Genomic DNA, 21,683 nt, shown 5'->3' with positions numbered 1-21,683 from the left:
TTGATTATAGAGACCTTATCACATCACCATAACATCTCAAAGTGCTTTACGGGAATTACTGTAAAGTGTAGCGACTGTATATTTATAGGTGAACGAAGCAGCCAATTTACACTGTAATGCCCCACAAATGAAGTGAATGACCAATTTTATCTCCAGCACTATAAAATGCATCCTATGAAATTAGCTCCCTAAAATTGAAAAATGAATGACATTCAATAGGGGGTTCATGGCATCATATCCCAGTTCGAGTCAACATACTCCCCCCAAAAAGTGTAGAAGATTAGAAGATGAGAAAGAATGAAATCGAGACATTTTAGTTGCTCCAATATGCTTGAATGCTTAAATTACAGTGGTCACAACAACTAATTGCACTTTTCAAATAGGAAAATGCCCCAAAAGGCTTTAAGGGGATAATGTGGAAATCTAAGCAGTGTGGAAACAAGGAGGAAGAAGCGAAAGGGACTTTGGGAGGATGTTCCAGTAGTCATAAATGCTGAAATCCTTTCATCCTCACATTCAAATCTCTCCATGGTTTTGCCCCACCCTATCTCTGCAATCTCCAATAATACTGCCACCTGAGCTGCTCCCTCTACTCAGGGATCATCAGCCTGCTTCATGTCCCCTACTCAACTTACTGTACCATTACTCGTCCTCTCTCTCCACACCTTAAAAGTGGAGTCCTGCAGCTCAGTGGTTAGAGCACTCATCTCGCAAGCGATTCCCAGTTGTTAGTCAATTGGCACATTACTTTTCTGGTGTAATAATTCCTTCAAAAAAAATAATAAATTGGTCACTCAATCCACAACTGTTCGTGGGACACTGCTGTGTGCAATTGGCTGCTGCGTTTCACCCACAAAATATACAATCAATTCACTTTACAGTATATTCTGTGAAGCACTTTGAGATGTCTCGGAAGTGCTATATCAAATGCAAGGAATATTATTATAATAAAAGCCCACCTTATGCACTTTCTTTTCACCTGTGCCTTTGGTTTTCCCTCAAATATACACCTTCCTCAGCTCCCCCCACCTATTGATAGACTGGATAAAATAGCACCAACCTAAAAATAAATCATTCTAGAGGTTTGGCGGTTTAGATATGCTTTAATGCTTCAAATGCAAGCATATCTAGCCCAAACCACTGTACAAATTAATTCTAATCAAATATGGTATCTCATTACACTCAGTGAAGTTTACACAATGTACCGCAAAACCGCAGAAACATAGCCCACTGTAGTTTTTCTTCAGGTTCGCCCTGCTCTCCCACTCCTCTCCCCGCTGCTGGCCGACATGGTCAACCAGTCTCCCTCCTTAGACTCAGTTCCACTGCCCCTGAAAACCGCTGTTATCCACCCTTCCTCAAAATACCCACCCTCAATCCCACTAATCTCTCACCCTACCGTCCCACTTCCAACCAATAACAAGTCAAACAGCAATCAACAGTCCAGTTCGGACAGATAAGTTAAGACATAAATGGTCTTCTAAAGTAACAAGGTGACCTATATCTTATTAGATTGATGGAAAACTGCCTATGGTATACTCATTTCAAGGAGGGAATTAAAGCAAACTCTTTCAAAGCTATTTGCCATTACCAGTGGAAAAAAATCTTTCACCACCGTTCCGTAATCACTAATCACTTTTGTTAAGGGTGTGGATGAAGAAATATTTGGAAAATAAGAGACATGGTGGAAAAACCTGTCAAAATATTACCATATTGTAATATATTTTATACAATGCCACATGAGCTGTCATTAAATTATTCATTTGGCTTTTGATTTGTTAATCATCACTTTAAGGATGTACAGGATATTGCACCACAAAAACTAATAAGTCACAATACAGTCCCACAGCACCCCACAAAACTGCAATATCATCATAAAAACAGCGCTTGTGGCCCTAATGAAAGCTTTGGAACAGCAATATCTTAGCATTGCATTTCCTGCTGTTCAAACTTCTAAACTTGACACAAAAACAAATGACTGTTTCCAATGTTAATAAATAAATAGTAGCAAAAGTAACAATAAGTTACCAAAAGTTACAATACTCACAAACATTCAAAGCTTGACAATTCTCAAAAACAACTGGGGAAAATCTCAAAAAAATTTAAGTCCTAAAGCTGAGAGCATGACAAAGTTTAGTCTCTGGTTTATTTTCAAAGAGAATCATGCGTTTTTGCCTTGTTTGGAGAATACCAAAAGAAGCACACTTCTCTTTTCAAAGAGTTTCATGAGATCTTTAACAGAATATTCAACGGCTGTTAGGAATGGAATAGATCATTATACCAGCCAAGCCAGAATAATTCTCTGCTCCATGAAGCAAAACAAAAGTCACTCCTTGTTTATCCTTAATTCTACAATTCGAAGTACTTAAAACAAAAGCAGACCATCATCATTTTGTACCTACAGTACTTTACAATAGGGACAATGCAAGTGAGAGAACCAACATTTTGTTCCTTCTAGCTCATACCAGGGAATGGAAAAGGAGGGGGGGGGGAAAGGATATTTTATCTTTGATACCTACTAGTGGAGCACGGGAAAAACATTTTTGTTTAAAACAAAGTGTAAAAGGGTTTGAACATTGTAATTATGAAATGGGTGATAAAATTCACATTAAAATCATTATCCCACTTGCTGACTGATTGTCTAAATCACTTCACTGACATTCTGGTGTCCGAGTTGGAATTTATCGAAACTTAGCAAGCAGCTCCATCCTATGTACCAGAGAGAAGGTCAATAGGCATTATAATTTACTTTGCATTTCTGCTCACTGTGCGAAGCTGATGCAGTGAAACTAATCCGTCTTTGACACCATTCTGGCTTTGTTTTTATTTTCAGAAGCTATTTGCATTATTTACTGCTGAAAACAGTTCTGCTACAACTTGTTTGCACTTACCTTTCCAAATACATATTTTCACTTATGATTAACAAAGGAGAAATAATTGCTGCTGATTTTCACTGAGATACAAATAACATTTCTTTTGGATCATGAGAGAGGTATGGATGAAAAAGACTCTTCACTCAATTTAATCTCATCATTCAATAATACTTTCCCATTGCAGTTTCAAGCTGTTTGCAAAATGAGTCCAGTGTCCTGGCCTGAACCATCCTCTGGTATCCTAATACAGCTAGCAATTATCTTTTGTCTATAAAACAAACCTTCTTATGACTGTCCTAAACTTGCCCTAAATCTCTGTTCCCTTGTCCTGCTGCTTGATATATCAGAAAGTATTGTTTTAGGTTTATTTTCCTTTCTATATCCCATTTAGCTTTTTTTGGTCAACCAGGTGTTTCACATGTCACCTATCACCATGCTTAAGATTTTTCAAACCAGAGTTCCCCATATCCTCCTATTTGCCACCTACAAATGGACATTTCCCAGGGTCTAGAATAGAATGAGCACTCTTTCCACATTTATGTTTTGCCCTTGATAATCATATATATGTTTGCATAAGAGTCTGATACTTTGTCAAAAGCCTTTTGGCGGCCACATAGGATCTGCTTCCCCCTAAATTTGGTGTCCTCTGTAAACGTAACTTGGTATTAAGTCTGGATAGACCAAAAGGAGTTGTGTTGCAGACCCTCTCATATCTCTGCCTATTTTAACGCAACTTCTATAACAATCAAATTCTGCTCATTTCTCTTCAGCCAGTCTTGCGTTCATACTCAGTGATGCAGATGTGTAAAGGAGTCTTGTGGTGTTTTGTTAACTGTTAAGTGTGCTACAGCAACCAGATATCCACTGTGAAATAGGGATGCTATTGCCTCCAAAAAGTCTTGACATTGTTAAAAAAAATCTATCTACCTGTTCCATGTCGACTGTATATAATTAGGTGTTTTTCTTAAAGCCAATCTGCCATTTTGCTTTTCACAATTAAATTTGTTTCATTACTGTTATTGAGAAATGCTAATATATCCTGCAATATCTGCCACCTTTTTTGGATGTGGGGACCACAGTTGCTGGTTTCTAGAATGTCAAACCGTACTCACTTTTGATTGACTTTCTCAAAATGCCTGACAGTGCTTCACAAATCTCCTCCCTTGTCTCTGACTATCTATTTCAGTGGTTTTATTGGCTTTCAGCCCCTTGATACAACTTATAATCTTCACTTTGCTGCTAATATCAAAGCCCAGAGTTCTCACAATATTTGCTGGAAGACATGCATTTTGTCACCCTCAGTTATAACACTAGAAGATTTATTTTGACAACAACAACAAATTGCATTTGTACAGCACCTTTCACGTCAGAAGGATGTTCCAAAGAACTACAATTTTGTTACACTTCCTTTGCTGCTATATCCAATTCCAGTTCTCTCTTAATTTTCTTAATTTAAAACTCTCTTTCGTTTTGCGTTCAGCCCAATGGCTTGAATTCCATTCCAAACCAGTCTATACAAGCGTCATACCTTACTTGAGTCATGGAAATCATTATGCGTTATATCCAGTGTTATTTTTTGTTTCCGTACTACTAATTTCCTTTAGAATTGCTACTATCTCTGTGAGGAATCTGTTTTTGTACTCAGGTACCTAAAAATTCCATCTTGCAAACTAAATCAGTGTTCCAAGATTACAGTGAGCAAACAAAACCAGTGGGGGGGGAAATTCATTTGTGTACAATTTAATGGTCCAAGCAATCATTTACTGAGCTCGCAAGTAGGGAAGATTAAAAACAGGATTGCTTCAGGATCAACCAAAAAAACAAACAAAGGATACAGGTTGGAAAAAAAGTAACAAATGTGCATTTGTTTTCCACTGTATTGTGGAGGAGTTGAAACAGAGCATTTATTTTGTAGTTTATTGAACATCCTAAATTTAGGGCTTATAACTTATAAAAATGTGTTGTAAGCACTTAACTTTTTGAAAAGAGGATTCAGCCTAAATTATGACCCATTATTGAATGCTCTTTTTCTTGTCACACAAAGGCAGATTTTAAGACAGGAAAAAGGTTCTCAAAAGGTAAAGTGTATGTTATTGTCGGAACAAACTGCTCATTGAAAATGTTAAAAAGGAAAGGAAGAATTGTGTTTATTAACCATTTTGGGGGGAGAGAATCCAGACACTTACAATTTCTGTACTCTTTGCCAGATTCACCATGTTAGAGAAATGGCACGGGCTGAGCCTAACGCAAATCAGCAGTAAATTCTATTCCTGCGCTGCCTGACCTCATTGCCTCTGACAACAAGCAGCTCTTTGTCAACCAAAAAATTTTTACCAAATCAGGCGTTAGATGACCCTGCAGTTTGGATTAACCTCCTTTCCAAATAAAAAGTATATTTTAAAGTCAAGGCCAATAGAAAAGGTGACAATGATGCCCAAGTAATTTGTTTTTAATCAAAATAATGAGTCATTTCAAATACCATGACCTTCCTTCCTTCCTTGGATACTATATCAACTAAACTAGTTAATTTCCATCTAAATATTTCCAATGGGAAAAATTTCCAGAGGAGCGGAATTTCCTACTTATTAACTGAGAGTAGGAGGGGAAACCTACTTGAAGTCAATAAATCAGTCAGCAACTTCAAGGCAAATAAAAAAATCCTACAATAAACATAACATTTCCAAAATCAATATCGAGGCTGATAGACATTTCATAAATATCTGTCCTTTTGTTGGGGGAGAAATACATTCAATCTCATATAGTATACAATTGAATCACTTTCTTTTTTTAAACCAATAAAAGTGATTGCATTTGCTGAATTAAGATGGAGATTAACTTGGTTATTCAATTTAAACTTTTGACAGTTTTTGTCCTCCTCAAATAAATGTGTACACATCAATTTAATCCAAAGGAAAAAAAGCCAATAAATACCAAATGTAACTTGGATGACTATTGGAGCTCACTGATTCAAAAATAAAAGGCCGCAGAGATCTGGGCTTGTAGTTCAAAGAAAACCTGTAATTGACTCAATGTATCTGATTGCTCACTGTTCAAAACAAATGAATAAGGTTACAATAAAGAAAACATTATTCACTCTAACTCTGAATGTGATTTTTCCAAACTTCATGTATCTGTGGAGATAAGAGCTACAAATACAGTCACTACATTTTAAAGTAGTGTCCTGAAAAAAACTTTGAATATATTTGACATTGTGGTAAGATGCGCCTTTGAATACAAGGAATATTAATAACAATCATTATTATTATCATAGTATCTGCAAAGTGTTTCACTTCTCTAACCAAATATATTAGTCTTCTGTCCACAACTACTGTTCAGGTGCTGCGAGAACAAACGTATAATGCTACATACAGTGTTTTGGTGTTTTTAATTACTTTTATTATTTTCCCATTATTTCTCTGGTGGTCTGTGCTTGCCTCAGGATATCCTCTTATGTCGGCATGCTTTGGTTTCTCTAGCTTTGGGCTTCAGTTCCAGCCCAAGATGTGGGGGCGAAGTGAAAAATATGGTTGACAAGTATAAAGCACACCAGTGACATACCAGTCTTTGCCCACTCATTATCATGAAGCTGTGCTGGAGCAACCCATATTTACAAAACAATGCAATATTACTGCAATATAAATTAGACCAACATTCAAAATACCCTTGAGCTATAGTGAACCATTTTTGTGTTTGTTACTATAGATTTTATACTGCTTGGCTTCCATCATTCAATCAATATGAAGGTATAAGGAACTTATGTAAGTCAACATAACAGATGTCAGTCATCCAATTCACTCTGAATATGTTCATCAATTACCTACCTTCGCACCTTTAATACACTTAAGCCAAATTTATTCTATGTGAAATAATACAATGCTGAAAAGGGTTTTATATATGCTCATGCATCAATCTATTTCACATGACAAAATAGCCATTTCTAAATTGGATTTGTGAAAACATTTCCCAACAGAATATTTCACCAAATTCAGACCCAACATTTTTTGAAGCTTTACTACATTAAAATCTTTAAATTCATTAAAAAAACATATTGAGTTATGGATGATAAGCAAATAATTCAGAATATTTATGCAATGAAGATGTCAGGGCGGCACAAATGGCAAAACAACTAAATGCATATAGAAATGCAACTCTCAAAGACATACCATCTGTAGTTCATGCTTTTACACTTTGTGGGTCACTTTCACTTCCATTCAAGGCAAATAGGCATCATCAATAATAATAAATTGCATTTATATATCGCCTTTCATAAAGGAGGATGTCCTAAAGCACTGGACAGCTGAGGGTTTGCACCTAAGCTGCAGATTGGATTTGGGAGGGGTGGAAGCCGATAGGGGTGGGGATGGCAGGATGACTGATAATGTGGTCAAAGAGGAGGGTCTTGAGACAGACCTTGAAGAGACAAGAGAAGCTACGAGGCAAATGATGGAATTCCAGAGAGTAGGGGAGAATAGGCTGAAGGCCTGACTGCTGATGATGGGTGGGTAGGGCGGGGGTTGTGAAGCAAGATAGTGCCTCCTCACAGAGGGAAAAGCAGGTTGGTAGGGTTTTTAAAACTTATCATATCACAACTGCATAGATTTCCAAGTAAACGTGTATGTGAGGTCACAGGTAGAAAAAGCACATTGATGGTTAGGTAAAAAGATGTCAAGATCGTAGAAAATAACCTATGTGTTTCGGTGAGAGAAATCTATCTCACCACCATTAAGTTTAAATCTATTTGAAAAGATAATGAAAAAATGAGCAATTCTTGCAGATTATGCAGCCTCTTGAAGTGTCAGCTTCCAGAATGCAAAAGCAGAGGTTGAGGTCACGCAAGCACAGATGAGAGCAAAACTGACAAAGGACATTTTCAACCTCTAAATAATCCAGTCTCATTTTGTCGATATTGTAAGATTGCAGGTTTGATTCAAATGTTGAAGGATGTATTTTTTAAACTGAGAATCTATTTTAAAAAGTGACATTAGCGCATTCATGCTAGTTCTGACCACAGTAATTGCAGCCTCTGCAACCTAGGCTAACTTGAAGGGGCAAGGGAAGTAATAACTCTACAAAAGTACTAGGGTTTTGGCATGTTTATAATGCTGGAAGCGAAGGTATCTAATGTAAGGCAGGAAGCCCGATTTCTACTCCTCAATCTTCAGTCCACTGGTCATGGCCGGTTAAAGAAATAGCATCGACATAAGTATAGATATCTGAAATCTGGAATTAGTTTTTGTGATTTTGAGAGCTGGTCAAGTGTCCTAGTCTTTAACATTAGAATATGGTCTTTTGAAAGTTCTTCGATCATTCTTTGGCATGAACGTGAACCTTTAGCAGCCTGGCTCAGCTGGTGGCATTCTCGCCTTTGAGGCAAAAGGTTGTGGGTTCAAGTATCACATTGGAACTTTGACTCATATAGTGTAAACTGATATTTTAATACATATTTATTGTATTAAAGCTGCATTGTTGGAGGTGCTGTCCTTCAGATGAGACATTAAATAAGAGGCCCTTTCTGCCTGTTCAGCTGCATTAAAGATCCCAAGGCACGATTCAAAAAGAGGAGTTTCTCCCGGTATCCTGGATAACAATTCTCATGGTAAAATTGGTCATTCACTTCCTAGCTGTTTTGTCGGACATTGCTGTGCCCACATTAGCTGCTTCATGCTCCTACACAATGCACCATCCCTACAATTTACAGTAAATCCTGTAAATTTCTATGTTCTTTATTCAATAGATTAACACGAATTTTGACTGCATTTGGTCTGCTATGCATGAGCATAGCATTAGGGAAGTACTGTTCAACCTCCAGTCAGTTTGAATCACAAGAGCATGCAATTGTGAATCAGTGAGGTGAAAATTATGAAATCTAACGGATAACACATTGTCAAAATAAAGCAACCAAAAGTTATCCACGGAACTGAACCAGATCCCTCCCCCCCCACCCCCACCAACTTCATTCACAATTGTTGAACTCTGAAGCCATTGGAGACTGTTCTCCTGAGGGTAGGGGAGATGGTAAGCGGGGTCTCCATGGAGCTGAACTGGGTCCAAGGTGATATGCTCGGCCACGGAATGTCAGAATTGAGTCAATCCGTTGTTCAGGCTCTGTAGTCTGGTTCCTGAACCAGGTGGGTCCGCAGTACTCCAGGGCACTGCGGATGTCAGCACAGCCAGCCTGGTTCATCAGCAGCTTTTGGAGGGTAGGAACAGTCACTGGGAACAGGAATTCTTGCCACTCAGCTCTTATTAAGCCAACAAGCCTTAAAAGCTAAGTTGGACAAGTAGTTTGCCATTGAGTGCTCTCAATAACAAACTATGTGGTTTCAGATGGTTAAACTCAGCATTGCACCAAATCAAACTCCGGGGACTCCAAGCCTTGCCTCTTACCAACCAGCACTTAATAACTCTTCTGAATTACGTATACAGGGTGTGTCCCTCCAAGGGAATGTGTGTGCTCCATTCTAGATACAGGTAAATTTCCATGTGGATGGCATATATAATGTACCTGGTTTGGATATTGACGATGAGCTTCAGCATGTGTCAGATATCTAGCTGTCCAAAACAAAAAGCTGTTGGACTGTTAGTTAGCAATTGTGGAGTCCCGTATCGTGGTGGTTAGCAACCTCGTCTCGCAAGCATCATGACCTGGGTTTCAGCCACAAAATACACAGTCAATCCACTTTACAATATATTCTGTGAAGCACTTTGAGACGTCTCAACAACATGATAAGGTGCTATATCAAATGCAAGGATTATTATTATTATTATTACCAGCTTTCCTTGACCCAACACAGCTATCCAGCTACCGGCCCATCTCCAACCTCTCTTTTCTGTCCAAGGTCTTTGAGAGAGCTGTTGCCTCCCAGCTTCACTCTTTCCTCTCCTCCCACTCCTTCCACGAGCCCCTCCAATCATGTTTCCGTGCTGCCCACAGTCACAAATGACATCCTGACTATGTGTGACCAGGGCTCCCTCTGCCTCCTCATCTCTCTGCCGCTTTTGACACCGTGGACCACTCAATCCTCCTCCACCGCCTCTCCTCCCACCTCAACCTCCAAGGTTCTGTTCTTGACTGGTTCAGGTCCTACCTTTCACACTGCCTCCACTTCGTCTCAGCAAACGGCTTCTCTTCCAGCCCCCGCATGCGCTCGTGCGGGTCCCTCAGGACTCTGTCCTCGGTCCCCTCCTCTTCACCCTCTACATGCTCCCCCTTGGTGACATCGTCCACAAACATGGAGTAAATTTCCACATGTATGCGGATGATACCCAATTCTATCTCTCTGCCTCCACTCTCAACTCCAGGGCAACTGAGGACCTGACCAACTGCTTGTCTGACATCAAGTCCTGGATGAGAGACAACTTTCTCCAGCTGAACATCAGCAAGACCAAGGCCCTCCTGATTGGCTCACGCCAATGCCTCCGCACCTTCGGCACTGGTAGCATTATCATCCATGGCTGTACACTCAACCTCACTCAGCCAGTCAGGAACCTGGGTGTCTTGTTTGACCCTGAACTGTCCTTTCTCCCCCACATCCACGCCATGACCGGCATTGACTACCACCACCTCCGCAACATTGCCAGACTCCGTCACTGCCTCACCCCTCAGGTTGCCGAAACCCTCACCCATGCATTTGTCACATCAAGGCTCGATAAGGAAATTCCCTCATCGGCCATCGAAACTCTTCCCTTCTCAAGCTTCAGTTCATCCAAAACTCTGCAACTCATGTACTATCGCACACCAGGCTCCGTGACCCCATCATTCCCACCCTCGCCCAACTCTACTGGCTCCCCATCCCCCAGAGGATCACATTCAAGATCCTCGTTCTCACTTTCAAGGCCATGGCCTTGCCCCCTCCTACCTCTCTGACCTGTTGACTCCCTACCAACCTACCCACTCCCTCCATTCATCAGGCTCCGGCCTGCTCCATGTCTTCTGCCCAACCCACCCTACCATCAGTGGCTGAGCTTTCAGCCTCTCTGCCCCCACACTCTGGAACTCCATCCCACAGTCCTTCAATTCTCTTCCTCCTTTGCCTCCTTCAAGGCCGGTCTCAAGACCCTACTCTTCGATCGTGTCTTCGATCGCCCTCCCATCTCTCTGCCTTCCCTCACCCCTACCCCACCCCTCCCCCATGCTCAGGTCCTGACCCTTAACTATCCAGCACCTTGAGACATCCTCCCAATGTGAAAAATGTAATTTTGTTGTTGTTGATCCTTAGGATTTTGATTAGTTAAAATTGGATCCCACTACGACTGCAATGTCCTTTTCCATAGCTCCAATAGCTTTCGGGCACAACCAATGTAAACTGTGTTGGGCGAAAGGCAGTGGGTTTGCCTCCAGTACATTGCCAAGTCCAGTAAACAATGAATACATTAACTGACCACTTTTTTCATCAATATGTTAACACATCCATTACCAGGCCTATTTTTTACCAAAAGCATTTAACTAGACAGCTGAAGTAACAAAAGCATAGATTCAAGTAAGCTTGAAGAATAACTATAACTAAAAATTAACCTTTTTTTAAAATGAATAAAGCAGCTATAGTTATTTGCTTATTGCAATGCAGTATTTTGGTACTTAGCTTGCCTTGCATCATTTAAAGTGACTGGTATTTAACCAGTATAGAGGCACAATGTGAGAAAAGATAGCAAAGATGTTAGTCATTTCATGTGCATAGTCACAAAAATGTCTATTACTTTGATAATATAAAAGAAATGCTTTTATTAATGTACATCATGTATCTCAATAAATAACAACAACAATTTACATTTAGATAGCACATTTCACAGCAACAGGATGCTCAAAGTGTTTCAGACAGCTGAATGGGAGCCCGAGCTGGGAGTGGCGGAGCTTGAGTGAGGTAGTGTTGGGTTGGGGGGGGGAAGGGGGGGGAGCTGAGGAAGGTGATGAAAACGTGGTTGAAAATTTTGGTCTTAAGGCAGAACTTTAAAGGTGGGGAGGGAGGGGGTCAAGGCGCAGGTTGCCCAGAATGGAGTTCCAGAGAACAGGAGCAGAATATATCAAAAAATGATAGACTTTAAAACGTTGTAATAATGTATGCTTGGCAACATAAGATTGTACAGGACCAGAAAGACCATTATAGTCCATCTGGTTTGACCCAAATGTTTTTTTTTAAATCACACCAATTAATTCCATGTGAGATAATAGGTTTTTAAACATACTGCACTCATGTCAAAGTATCCCACGTGAACCAATGCAACATTCAGACAGAACGTGGGAACTATAACAATATTAAAATCGTCAATTTATTTACATGGTATGTTTGGTCACTGCGTGCCACAGGATTGAAAACTTTAGATAAGCAGCGCTGAGGAAAATGTTAACTTGTCATTGAAGAGAAAAGGAATATTCACCCAGTTGCAGGCGATTCCTCCATATTAAACACAGTAAAGTGAGTTAGTTGGAGGTGTTCGACATCAAATATACTGCCTATGAGCCAGAAACATACACCGTACATACACACACACAATACATATACCACACACACCATACATGCATGCACACACACATATGTGGAAAACACATACACACTACACATATATACGCACAAGACATATACACCATACACTATATACATACATACACAACACATAGATAAACACACATATACACACAGACATACACACATACAAAGCATACATACACACACGCATACTCATACATACATATACACACGCGCACATATACATACACGCACATATACACACGGGCACATACACACACGCGTGCGCGCGCACACATACATAGACATGCGCATACATGCACACACATATACATACATGCACACACATATACATACATGCACACACATATACATACATGCACACACATATACATACATGCACACACATATACATACATGCACACACATATACATACATGCACACACATATACATACATGCACACACATATACACACACACGCATAACACACATACGCTGCGCTGTCCGTCCCGAACGAGGGCTCAGGCGGAGTGAGACAAGGTCACGGACATCATTTATTTATTTACCTGTTTCTTTTTTCTCTCTCACCGACAGAGCCACGTGCGGGAGCCCGAGCACAGCGAGAAGTTCGGGGTGGGGTTTGTTTGGGGAGATTTTTTTTTTTTGGGGGGGGGGGGAAGGTGTTTTTTTTTAAAAATATATCAAAAAATACCTACTTGCTACTTTGTGGCCGTCTTTCCCATCCCCGAGAGGTGGCAGTCCCGCAAACTGGACCCTGTTGCCAGACATACCCTCCGCCTGGATGGTGTCTGCCTCCCCCCTCCTCTCACACTGATGCCGGACTTGGTGTGTAATCCTGTGCGGGGGGTTGGGGGGGGGTTGGGGTTGGGGGGGTGGGGTTGGGGGGTTGGAGTTGGGGGGTTGGTGTTGGGGGGGGTTGGGGGGTTGGGGGGTTGGGGTTGGGGGGTTGGGGTTGGGGGGGGTTGGGTTGGGGGGGGGGGGGGGGGGGGTTGGGGTTGGGGGGGGTTGGGGGGTTGGGGGGGGGGGGTTGGGGTTGGGGGGGTTGGGGTTGGGGGGTTGGGGGGTTGGGGTTGGGGGGGGTTGGGGGTTGGGGGGGGGTTGGGTTGGGGGGGTTGGGGTTGGGGGGGGTTGGGGTTGGGGGGTGGGGTTGGGGGGGGTTGGGGGGGTTGGGGGTTGGGGGGGGGGGGTTGGGGTTGGGGGGGGGGTTGGGGGGTTGGGGGGGGGGGGGTTGGGGTTGGGGGGGTTGGGGGGGGGGTTGGGGGGGTTGGGGGGTTGGTGTTGGGGGGTTGGGTTGGGGTTGGGGGGGTTTTGCTGTGTGTGGAGTTGGGAGGGAAGGAAAAAGAGAGTCAGAGTGAGAGAGTGAGACAGTGGTTGTGTCAAGTCAGCAGCTCAGCTCTGCTCTGCGGGGAAGCAGCTTCTCACAGGATATCTTCTTTCACTCTTTGCTTTCCTCTCCTCTTCTCTCCTCTCCTCTTCTCTTCTCTCTCTCTCTCTCGCTCGTCCCAGTCTGTCACTCCCTCCCTCCCTCCCTCCCTCTGACTGGCAGCTTGTCACTCACAGTAGCCGCTGTCAGTGCCACTCACTCACTCACTTCACGCCAAGACTGCAGTCAGGGGACCCGCCCAAGCTCTGTGTGGGGGGTGGTATGTGGGGTGGGGGTGTGGGGGGGGGGGGGGGTATGGGGGTGTGTGTGGGGTGTGGGGGGGGGTGTGTGAGGGTTGGGGGGGTGTGGGGGGGTGTATGGGGTGGGGGGTGTGTATGGGGTGGGGGGTGTGTGGGGGGTGTGTATGGGGTGGTGGGGTGTATGGGATGGGGGGTGTGTATGGTGTGGGGTGTGTATGGGGTGGGGGGTGTGGGGGGTGTGTGTGGGGTGGGGGGTGTGTGAGGTGTGGGGGTGTGGGGGGTGTGTATGGGGTGTGGGGTGTGTATGGGGTGGGGGGGTGTGTGGGGCGGGGTGTGTATGGGGTGGGGGGGTGTGTATGGGGTGGGGGGGTGGAGGGGGTGTTGCTGTCTCTACTCTGCTCTCAGCACCTTCCCTTCACTCACTCACTCACTCCCTTCACTCCCTTCACTCACTCACTCACCTGAGCAGCAGCTACACAGAGGGGCTACTGCTGCTGCTCTCAAAGCCTCTCAACCACATCCAGCGCTCCCTCTCTCTCTCTCTCTCCCTCTTATTAACACACTAACATCGGCTGCAGATTTAAGACTGCGTCATCCCAGGCTGAGATGCACGGGGTAGAGAAAGGCCCTTGTCATTTGCAACTGGGGAGGGAGGGAGGGGAGTGGGAAAGAAGAAGGGGGAATAAATCTGCACTGTGCATGAGACGAGAGAGCAGAGCAGAGCTTCCTCACATTTGCAAGGTCCAGTGTTCAGTTCGTGACATTGCGTGAGGGTTTCTGTGTTGCAATCCATGGTTAACAAAACTCACCGCAATTGCAGAATCCTCTGCTCTTTCTGGGACACCTCTACCGGGTGGGAACACTTGAAAGTGCTTCTGTGGGACAGGCAAGAATTTGTTCCAAATTATTTAGCCAGTCTTTTCCCCACAAGATTTTGCATCGTTGAGTCTTTTTTTTTTACAGACACACACACACACACACAATTATCTTACATGTTCTTATTTTTTTTTGTAGCTGGCACATTACTTATTTAAAAGCCATCTTTTCTGGTCGGTTCCCTTGTTTTTTTTTACAAAAAAAGAACTCCATCCAGACTGACTCCACTTCACAACTTAGGGACCAGGTTTTTAAGTTTGCCAGTTCATTGGTATTCATTTCGAACACGCAGCAAATCAGAGGGAAGTTAATGCTGCTGATCATCTTTTTGGGGGTAAATCCTGCCAATCGATATGAAAAATATATTGTCTGGTAATGGAAATCTAAATTTTATAATGCGGTGGATGAGAGGGATACGATAGAGCTTCTGTTTACCTTGCGATAAGTAGGAACCCGGTTGTTAAGTCGATTGGCGGATCGCTTTCCGGGGGTAATAATCCCTTCAAAAAAAATAATTTGGTCACTCAAACCATGACTGTTTGTGGGACACCGCTGCGTGTAATTGGCTGCTGCGTTTTGTCCACAAAATATACAGTCAATCCACTTTCCACTATATTCTGTCGACGATGTGATACGGACTGATATCAAATGCAAGGATTATTATCATACATTATTAACTTGAGAGTATAAGTGAATCCAAAATTAGAGGTTGGCTCATTAACTTTAAGTTTTATTGTTCCTGAGGTTCTGTTCTGAAGATTATAAGTTCAGACTTCCTGTCTCAAAAGCGGTAATTCTCATGCTCCACAATCCTTAGTGAAATACTGACCTATTATTACTTATTGGAAAAACTCCCCATGCGTAATGATTTTAAATAAATGCAATTCACCACAATTAAAATTTAAATGTTTGCAAACAGAACCTCAGCCACCATAATCAATCAAATTCTGCTGTTCTCTTGGGAATACTGTACTTTTTTTCCTGCCACTTAATAATTCTTGCATTTGATATAGCTCCTTATCCCATGTACGAGATGTCGCAAAGTGCTTCACAGAATATACTGTAAAGTGAATTGACTGTATATTTTGTGGGCAAAACGCGGCAGCCAATTGAGCACAGCAGTGTCCCACAAACAGTCATGGATTGAGTGATCGATTTATTATTATTTTTTGAAGGAATTATTACCCCCGGAAAAGCAATCATGCAATTGACTAACAACTGGGTTCCTACTTACTGCTTGGTAAACGGTGGTGTGTGGAGTAAGGAATTTGCCCAATATTTCACCCTGCCGGGAATCGAACCCAGGTCTCTAGTTTATGCGACGAGTGCCCTAACCACAGGACGCCACGAGGAGAGGGTGTAACAGATGACTGTTAGGTTTGCTGTGACATAATTGCAAAATGAACCCAGCATCATGATAGATGAGGGTGAACATTATATGTTCTTAACAAGGTGGGTTTTGTGGGGGTGGGGGTTGTAGTATAATGGGAATCCTGTGTCTTTGTCATAACAGTCTAGCCTGCTTCAAATCCTCAAGTTTTCAAAATCATTCCAGCATTAACTATGAACATGGTGATTCTGACCTTTGAAGAAGATTCAGCTGGGTATCGAATGCACTCCACTCACTGTCTCAAACAACAGGCTAACCAGTGGCAATGCCCTCCTCCAAGTGTACAACTGTGGCTCTGCATGTCTCAAGCTATTTGATGGTATTGATTGAAAGATACGTGAATACCCTCCCCAGTTGTTGGTTCATATTTATATCTAGTGGCCCTGGTCGATGGTAATTTGCATGGAAATAGTTCTGCAGGACTCAGGACAAAGAGCACTTTGCTTTTTTTGTCTCTTGCAAAGTCCCAATGCAGGTTAGGTTGCTGCGTATAAATTGTATGTTCAGTTCTTCTTGGATTGAAACTCTTACAATGCTGCAGAAAGCTTTCCTACAGCCCTTGTGTGAGATCCATGACCACAGTGTGAAGTCAAACTGCAGTAAAAAAGAAAACAGCTGCATAGGAGGCAGAGTCAGCTTCACAGTGAGCTTGCTTCATTGCAAAATCCTTTTACATGAGTACTAGATTTAGCCATTGGTAATTAGCAATCCTGATACATGACGTAGAACCTGAACTTCCAGAACTTCAAGGTTACTGGCACTTTGTAATCTTCCCTACAAAAGGTCACCCCACAAGGCTGAAGATAGATGTTCAGTGAAAAGTTGATGAGAAAACCGAGGTTCGGAACAATGTTTGCTGGAAGGCATTATCCAAGGTTCAAGAGCATGTGCCTTTATATCCAGCTTTTGATAGCTAGTTGGTATGCAGTTTGCGCAGCAACTATTTTTAAAGCTTCCCACGTTCACTTGGTCAAATCACCATTCAATATTGTGTGATCTGGTTGTGGTGACAATGTGCTCACAGACTTCATGCACAGCTATGATTCTCATGATATTGCTTCATTGGAGTTCCAGGTGTTCATTTAGTAAGAGTTCAATATTGTACTTGTCGGCTAATACGATGATCAATTTTGTGATTATCTCCTAGGAGATGAGCTATTTAAGAAAGTAGGCTGAATCTGGAACCAGATAGAAATTCCAAGTCCAGAAACTTCAACTAATTCATAAATGTAGTGGAATTGCTCTCATGTATAAGACTCGGTACACCCAGAGTCTCCAATTTTGCTAAAGGTCAATCGTCCCCAATACCTCAGAGATGTAGATTAAATCTCTCCACAGTCTTTCCCCCATGCTGTCCATACAACAATCCCCAACTTTACATTCCAGCTCATAATCTCTGTTCTCCCAGCTCTGGTCTGTTCCTCATTTCCTTCCCTTTGGCATTTCTAGTCACGCTTTCAACCATCATGCCGGTCTCATCTGGAGGGCTCTTCCAAAACCGTTTTCCCCTGTTACCAATCTACCTGCCTTGAAAACCTCCTAAATACTTCAACCGTGCTTTTGGTGAACATCTTTACATTTCATTATTCTGTTCAGTAATGCTCTGCTCGGGAAAGCTACCATTAAATTTGTTGAGCAATATGAGACATTCTGTTATTGAAAGGGACCATATAAATAAATGCTTTGTTATTGTGATATCAAGTTTAGGGCAGAAAATATGGACAAGTTTATTGGTGAATTGACTAGGGCCTCGAAATAAAAAATGAAAACGATAGAAAGTTAAACCTCAAAATGTTGGAGGAAGAAGCAAAGTCTGGAAATGATTAAAAAGAATGGCTGGTTATTACAGAGCATTGATGTATGAACGCTTAGATCCATAGTGCATTGAAATATGGGATTCCCATGATATCAACTGAGCTGCAAGACAGGCACTAAGCAGAGGGGAGGAGAAATAAAACCAAATGATAAATGAACTTGCTCTCACTTAGTAGCCTATTCAAGAGTCGTCCTGGCAGAGACTTAAGAGCAAAATGTAGTAGGACTGAAAGAGTACAAATGGAAAGTTTTTTTTTAAACAAAGGATGAACTTTGACAACTCTTACTGTGTTTGCATTATCAATTTTATAATCAAACCTCATGCTTCTGCAGTGCAAAGGAAAATATATTTCTCACCAGCTTGAAGTAAAGTCATCACAGTTGACATGCAGCATCCGACTTGTTTTAATTGTATTTTCCAAAATGAAATGTGGTGACTACAAGCCAAGAAGATGATAAATAAATGTAACCTTTCTGAGTGTCAGAATGCTAAATAATGCCAAGCAAAAGAAGCCAGTGTAACATACTTAGTTTCAATGTTGTGCTTAACTCCGACAAAGAAAAAAGCTTCACTATATCAGTGCTGCAGGAGGGAACACTTTTGGAACCCAATATTTATCACTTTCGGTAAGGTAATATTACATAATAATACTTGCATTTGATACAGCGCCTTATCACGTCGTCGCGATATCTCAAAGCGCTTCATTATATATTGTGAAGTGCAGTGACTCTATTTTGTGGGAGAAATACGGCAGCAAGTTGCGCTTAGAGTCCCACAAACAGACATTTTATTTATATTTTAAGTATATAGTAGATGCAGATTAAGATCACCTAACTCTTGCCCAATTACTTCTGGATGCACCAAGATCATAGAGAACAAGAGAAAACAAGGTTAATATTGTAAATGGCAAATTCATACAAACACCAAGAAGTATTTCTTTACCTAATGAAGGTAATTGATGACTGGTTGCCAGGAAGGGTAGTCGAGGCAAGGCTGCTGGATTCATTTAAAAAACAGTTTGATGCAGTGATGGGAAGCCAATAGGGTAGGTATTCTGGAAGGATGAGATCAAATTCAATGAAGGGTCTTCGTCAACCAAACCAATCTTTTGATATTGTGATAAATGTTATTGATCAGAGAGTGATCTGGGCTGTTGACAGATTTATTTGTTGGTGTCCCCCACTTCCTATTTTGGCTACGACAATCAAGACAGTGAACAAACTACTAGTACAGATGGTGGAAGAAGAAACTATAAAGTTTCAAAATGGAATTGGATGCATTCTTGTCAATCAAAAGGATTCTATTATTTGATCGAGAGATAGATCTATTGAAGAAATCTTGCGGAAAGTTGAATGAGTAAGATAAGTGGACTGAAAGAGTAGTTCTGTCTTAAATTTATAATATGCTATTATTTAATAATGGCAAATTCTAGTCTTATTTTGGATCTGAATTGAGAATATCTAAGATAAATTCATATAGGACTCCTTAAGCTTGTAATGAAATGAAACATTCAATCCCTCCATCAAATATGTACCAGATTCAAACGCAGGTGTCAGGGTGAAAGGACTGTGTTCTAAAACTGCTGTACCACTTAATTTCCCATTTCCCTGATTCCTTCATCCATGTGTTTTTCAGAGCTGAATTGAGGAATATAAGGAACCCCATTCAACCACTCTATTCCTGGGAGATTTACCTTATACAACCCACACAGTGTTACGTTCGAAAATATGCACACTTAACTTTTTAGACTTTTTTCCAGGTGAATTCTACAATGAAGCTGCTGCACTGAAGATTATTGGCCACATTGTATTCAGCAATAACTATAGGTAGTCTTGTCTTGTGGATTTGAGAAAGACCTTGATCATTGGATCATTTTCATGAATCACTACTTTGCTGTGGACAGATCAAAGCTATCAACTTTTCATAGTCTATCAACTTTTCACCTGCCTCTTCCAGCAGGTGTGCTTGGAGGACACTACCCACACAACACTTCCCTCTTACTGTGAAATGCATCTTCCTGCTCTTATCAGAGTTGTTCAACATTACGCAAAATCCCAGGTGTGAGCCTTCCCATCGTGAGTCAGCCACACACGTTGTCTTGTAATGCATATATAAAGTTAAAGTTAAGTTGCCAAGCCGCTTGTATCACATGGGCTGTAGCAGATGGCAAGTACACACTTCAATCTGAGTTCACTTTTCTCTTTCTATTGATGTGCATGCTCCAATTCTTTGATTTTATTTTCAGGTACCAAAATAGACAAGATGACAAGCTCCAAATTATAATATTCTTGACTAAAACATTTGTTTCTTGCACTGAGAATAATAATAATCCTTGTATTTGATATTGCGCCTTATCACATCTTCGAGACGTCTCAAAGCGCTTCACAGAATATACTGTAAAGTGAATTGATTGTATATTTTGCGGGTGATGATGTTTTATTTAAATATACATATATATTACTCTCCTTGATGATCTTTCCACCTTGCATTCTTTTTTAATTTGTGAAAAGAACATTATAGGCTTATGAAGATACTGATTTTTTTTACAGCAGGAGGTTTGTTTGGAAGGCAAAAGCTAAAGTAACAGCTTAGTGAAATCTGCCAAAAAAAAACTACCATATAACTTTTCCTTAAATTTCTACACATCGCTCTTGTGTCCTTGAAAAGAAGTCCAAGATATCTTGCACTTTCAACAGTATGAAAGAGCAGCCACAATGCAACATGTATGTAATGCTTAAAAATGGAGCATTTGCATGTTTGAATTTTAATATCTGCATCTCTGGTGTGTTTAAAACCCAATTAGAATATCCCAAAAAATTCTCTGTACCAACTTCTTGCACATACCTAATGCAAATTCATGTCAAACAGCAATTATTTTTGTTCTTGTTGTAAGGTTTTAAGACTAAAAGAACGAATGCTTAAAATCACCCCAATCAAATCAAAGAATCAGCCACATCTTACATCACTACTGTTCTGTATATGAGGGAAAAAAATTAGCAAAGGCATTTTTGAGAATATGAAGTTGTACAAATGACCTTCAATTCTCCCATAAGATCACAAGAATGGCAGCCGAGCTCAATTGGCAGCACTCTCTTGAGTCAAAAGGTTTGTGTCCAAGCTCCGCGTCATAATGATAATGATAATAATAATCCTTACATTTGATATAGCACTTTTCATGTCTTCTAGATGTCTCAAAGCGCTTCAGAGAATAAACTGTAAAGTGAATTGATTGTATATTTGTGGACGAAATGCGGCAGCCATGACTTTGAACGCACAGTCTAGGCTGACTATACAATACAGGAATGTGCTGCATTGTTGGAAGTGCTATCATTTGCATGAGATATTAAACCAAGGTAAGCAGGATGCATCCCTCCAGGAAGAGACTATGTATTCCATTCCAACAATCTCTCTCTGGGATTTCCAAGTGTAGGTGGGATGCATGGAAATATCAGCTTGGTTTGGATACTCTTAAGCATGGTGATGGATTTGTGCATGTGTCAGACCAAAAACAAACTGAGGTCCTGTTTACCGGTTCAATTGAACTTTAAAGATCACAAGATTTGTTTGGACGAAGAAGGCTTATCAGTCCATCTGATCTTATCCCTCCAGAATATCCAC

The 21,683-nt window shown here is 41.3% G+C and overlaps 1 protein-coding gene across 5 annotated transcripts in view; it reads right to left on the bottom strand.

Annotated features, from left to right (window-relative positions):
* Window positions 1-13,174, bottom strand: part of si:ch211-207d6.2 (sickle tail protein) — a 376,663-nt gene extending 363,489 nt beyond the window's left edge. For all 5 annotated transcript variants that reach the window (XM_042332375.1, XM_042332378.1, XM_042332376.1 and 2 more), the window contains exon 1: window positions 13,056-13,174. In XM_042332375.1, coding sequence (XP_042188309.1) covers window positions 13,056-13,128 — 73 coding nt within the window. In that variant the 5' untranslated portion in view covers window positions 13,129-13,174. The remainder of the gene's footprint in view (window positions 1-13,055) is intronic.
* Window positions 13,175-21,683: the final 8,509 nt, after the last annotated feature.

Source organism: Callorhinchus milii, unplaced genomic scaffold (assembly GCF_018977255.1).
Source record: "Callorhinchus milii isolate IMCB2004 unplaced genomic scaffold, IMCB_Cmil_1.0 Scaffold2, whole genome shotgun sequence".
NCBI classification, from domain to species: Eukaryota; Metazoa; Chordata; class Chondrichthyes; order Chimaeriformes; family Callorhinchidae; genus Callorhinchus; species Callorhinchus milii.
This window is presented reverse-complemented; position numbering and strand designations above follow the sequence as displayed.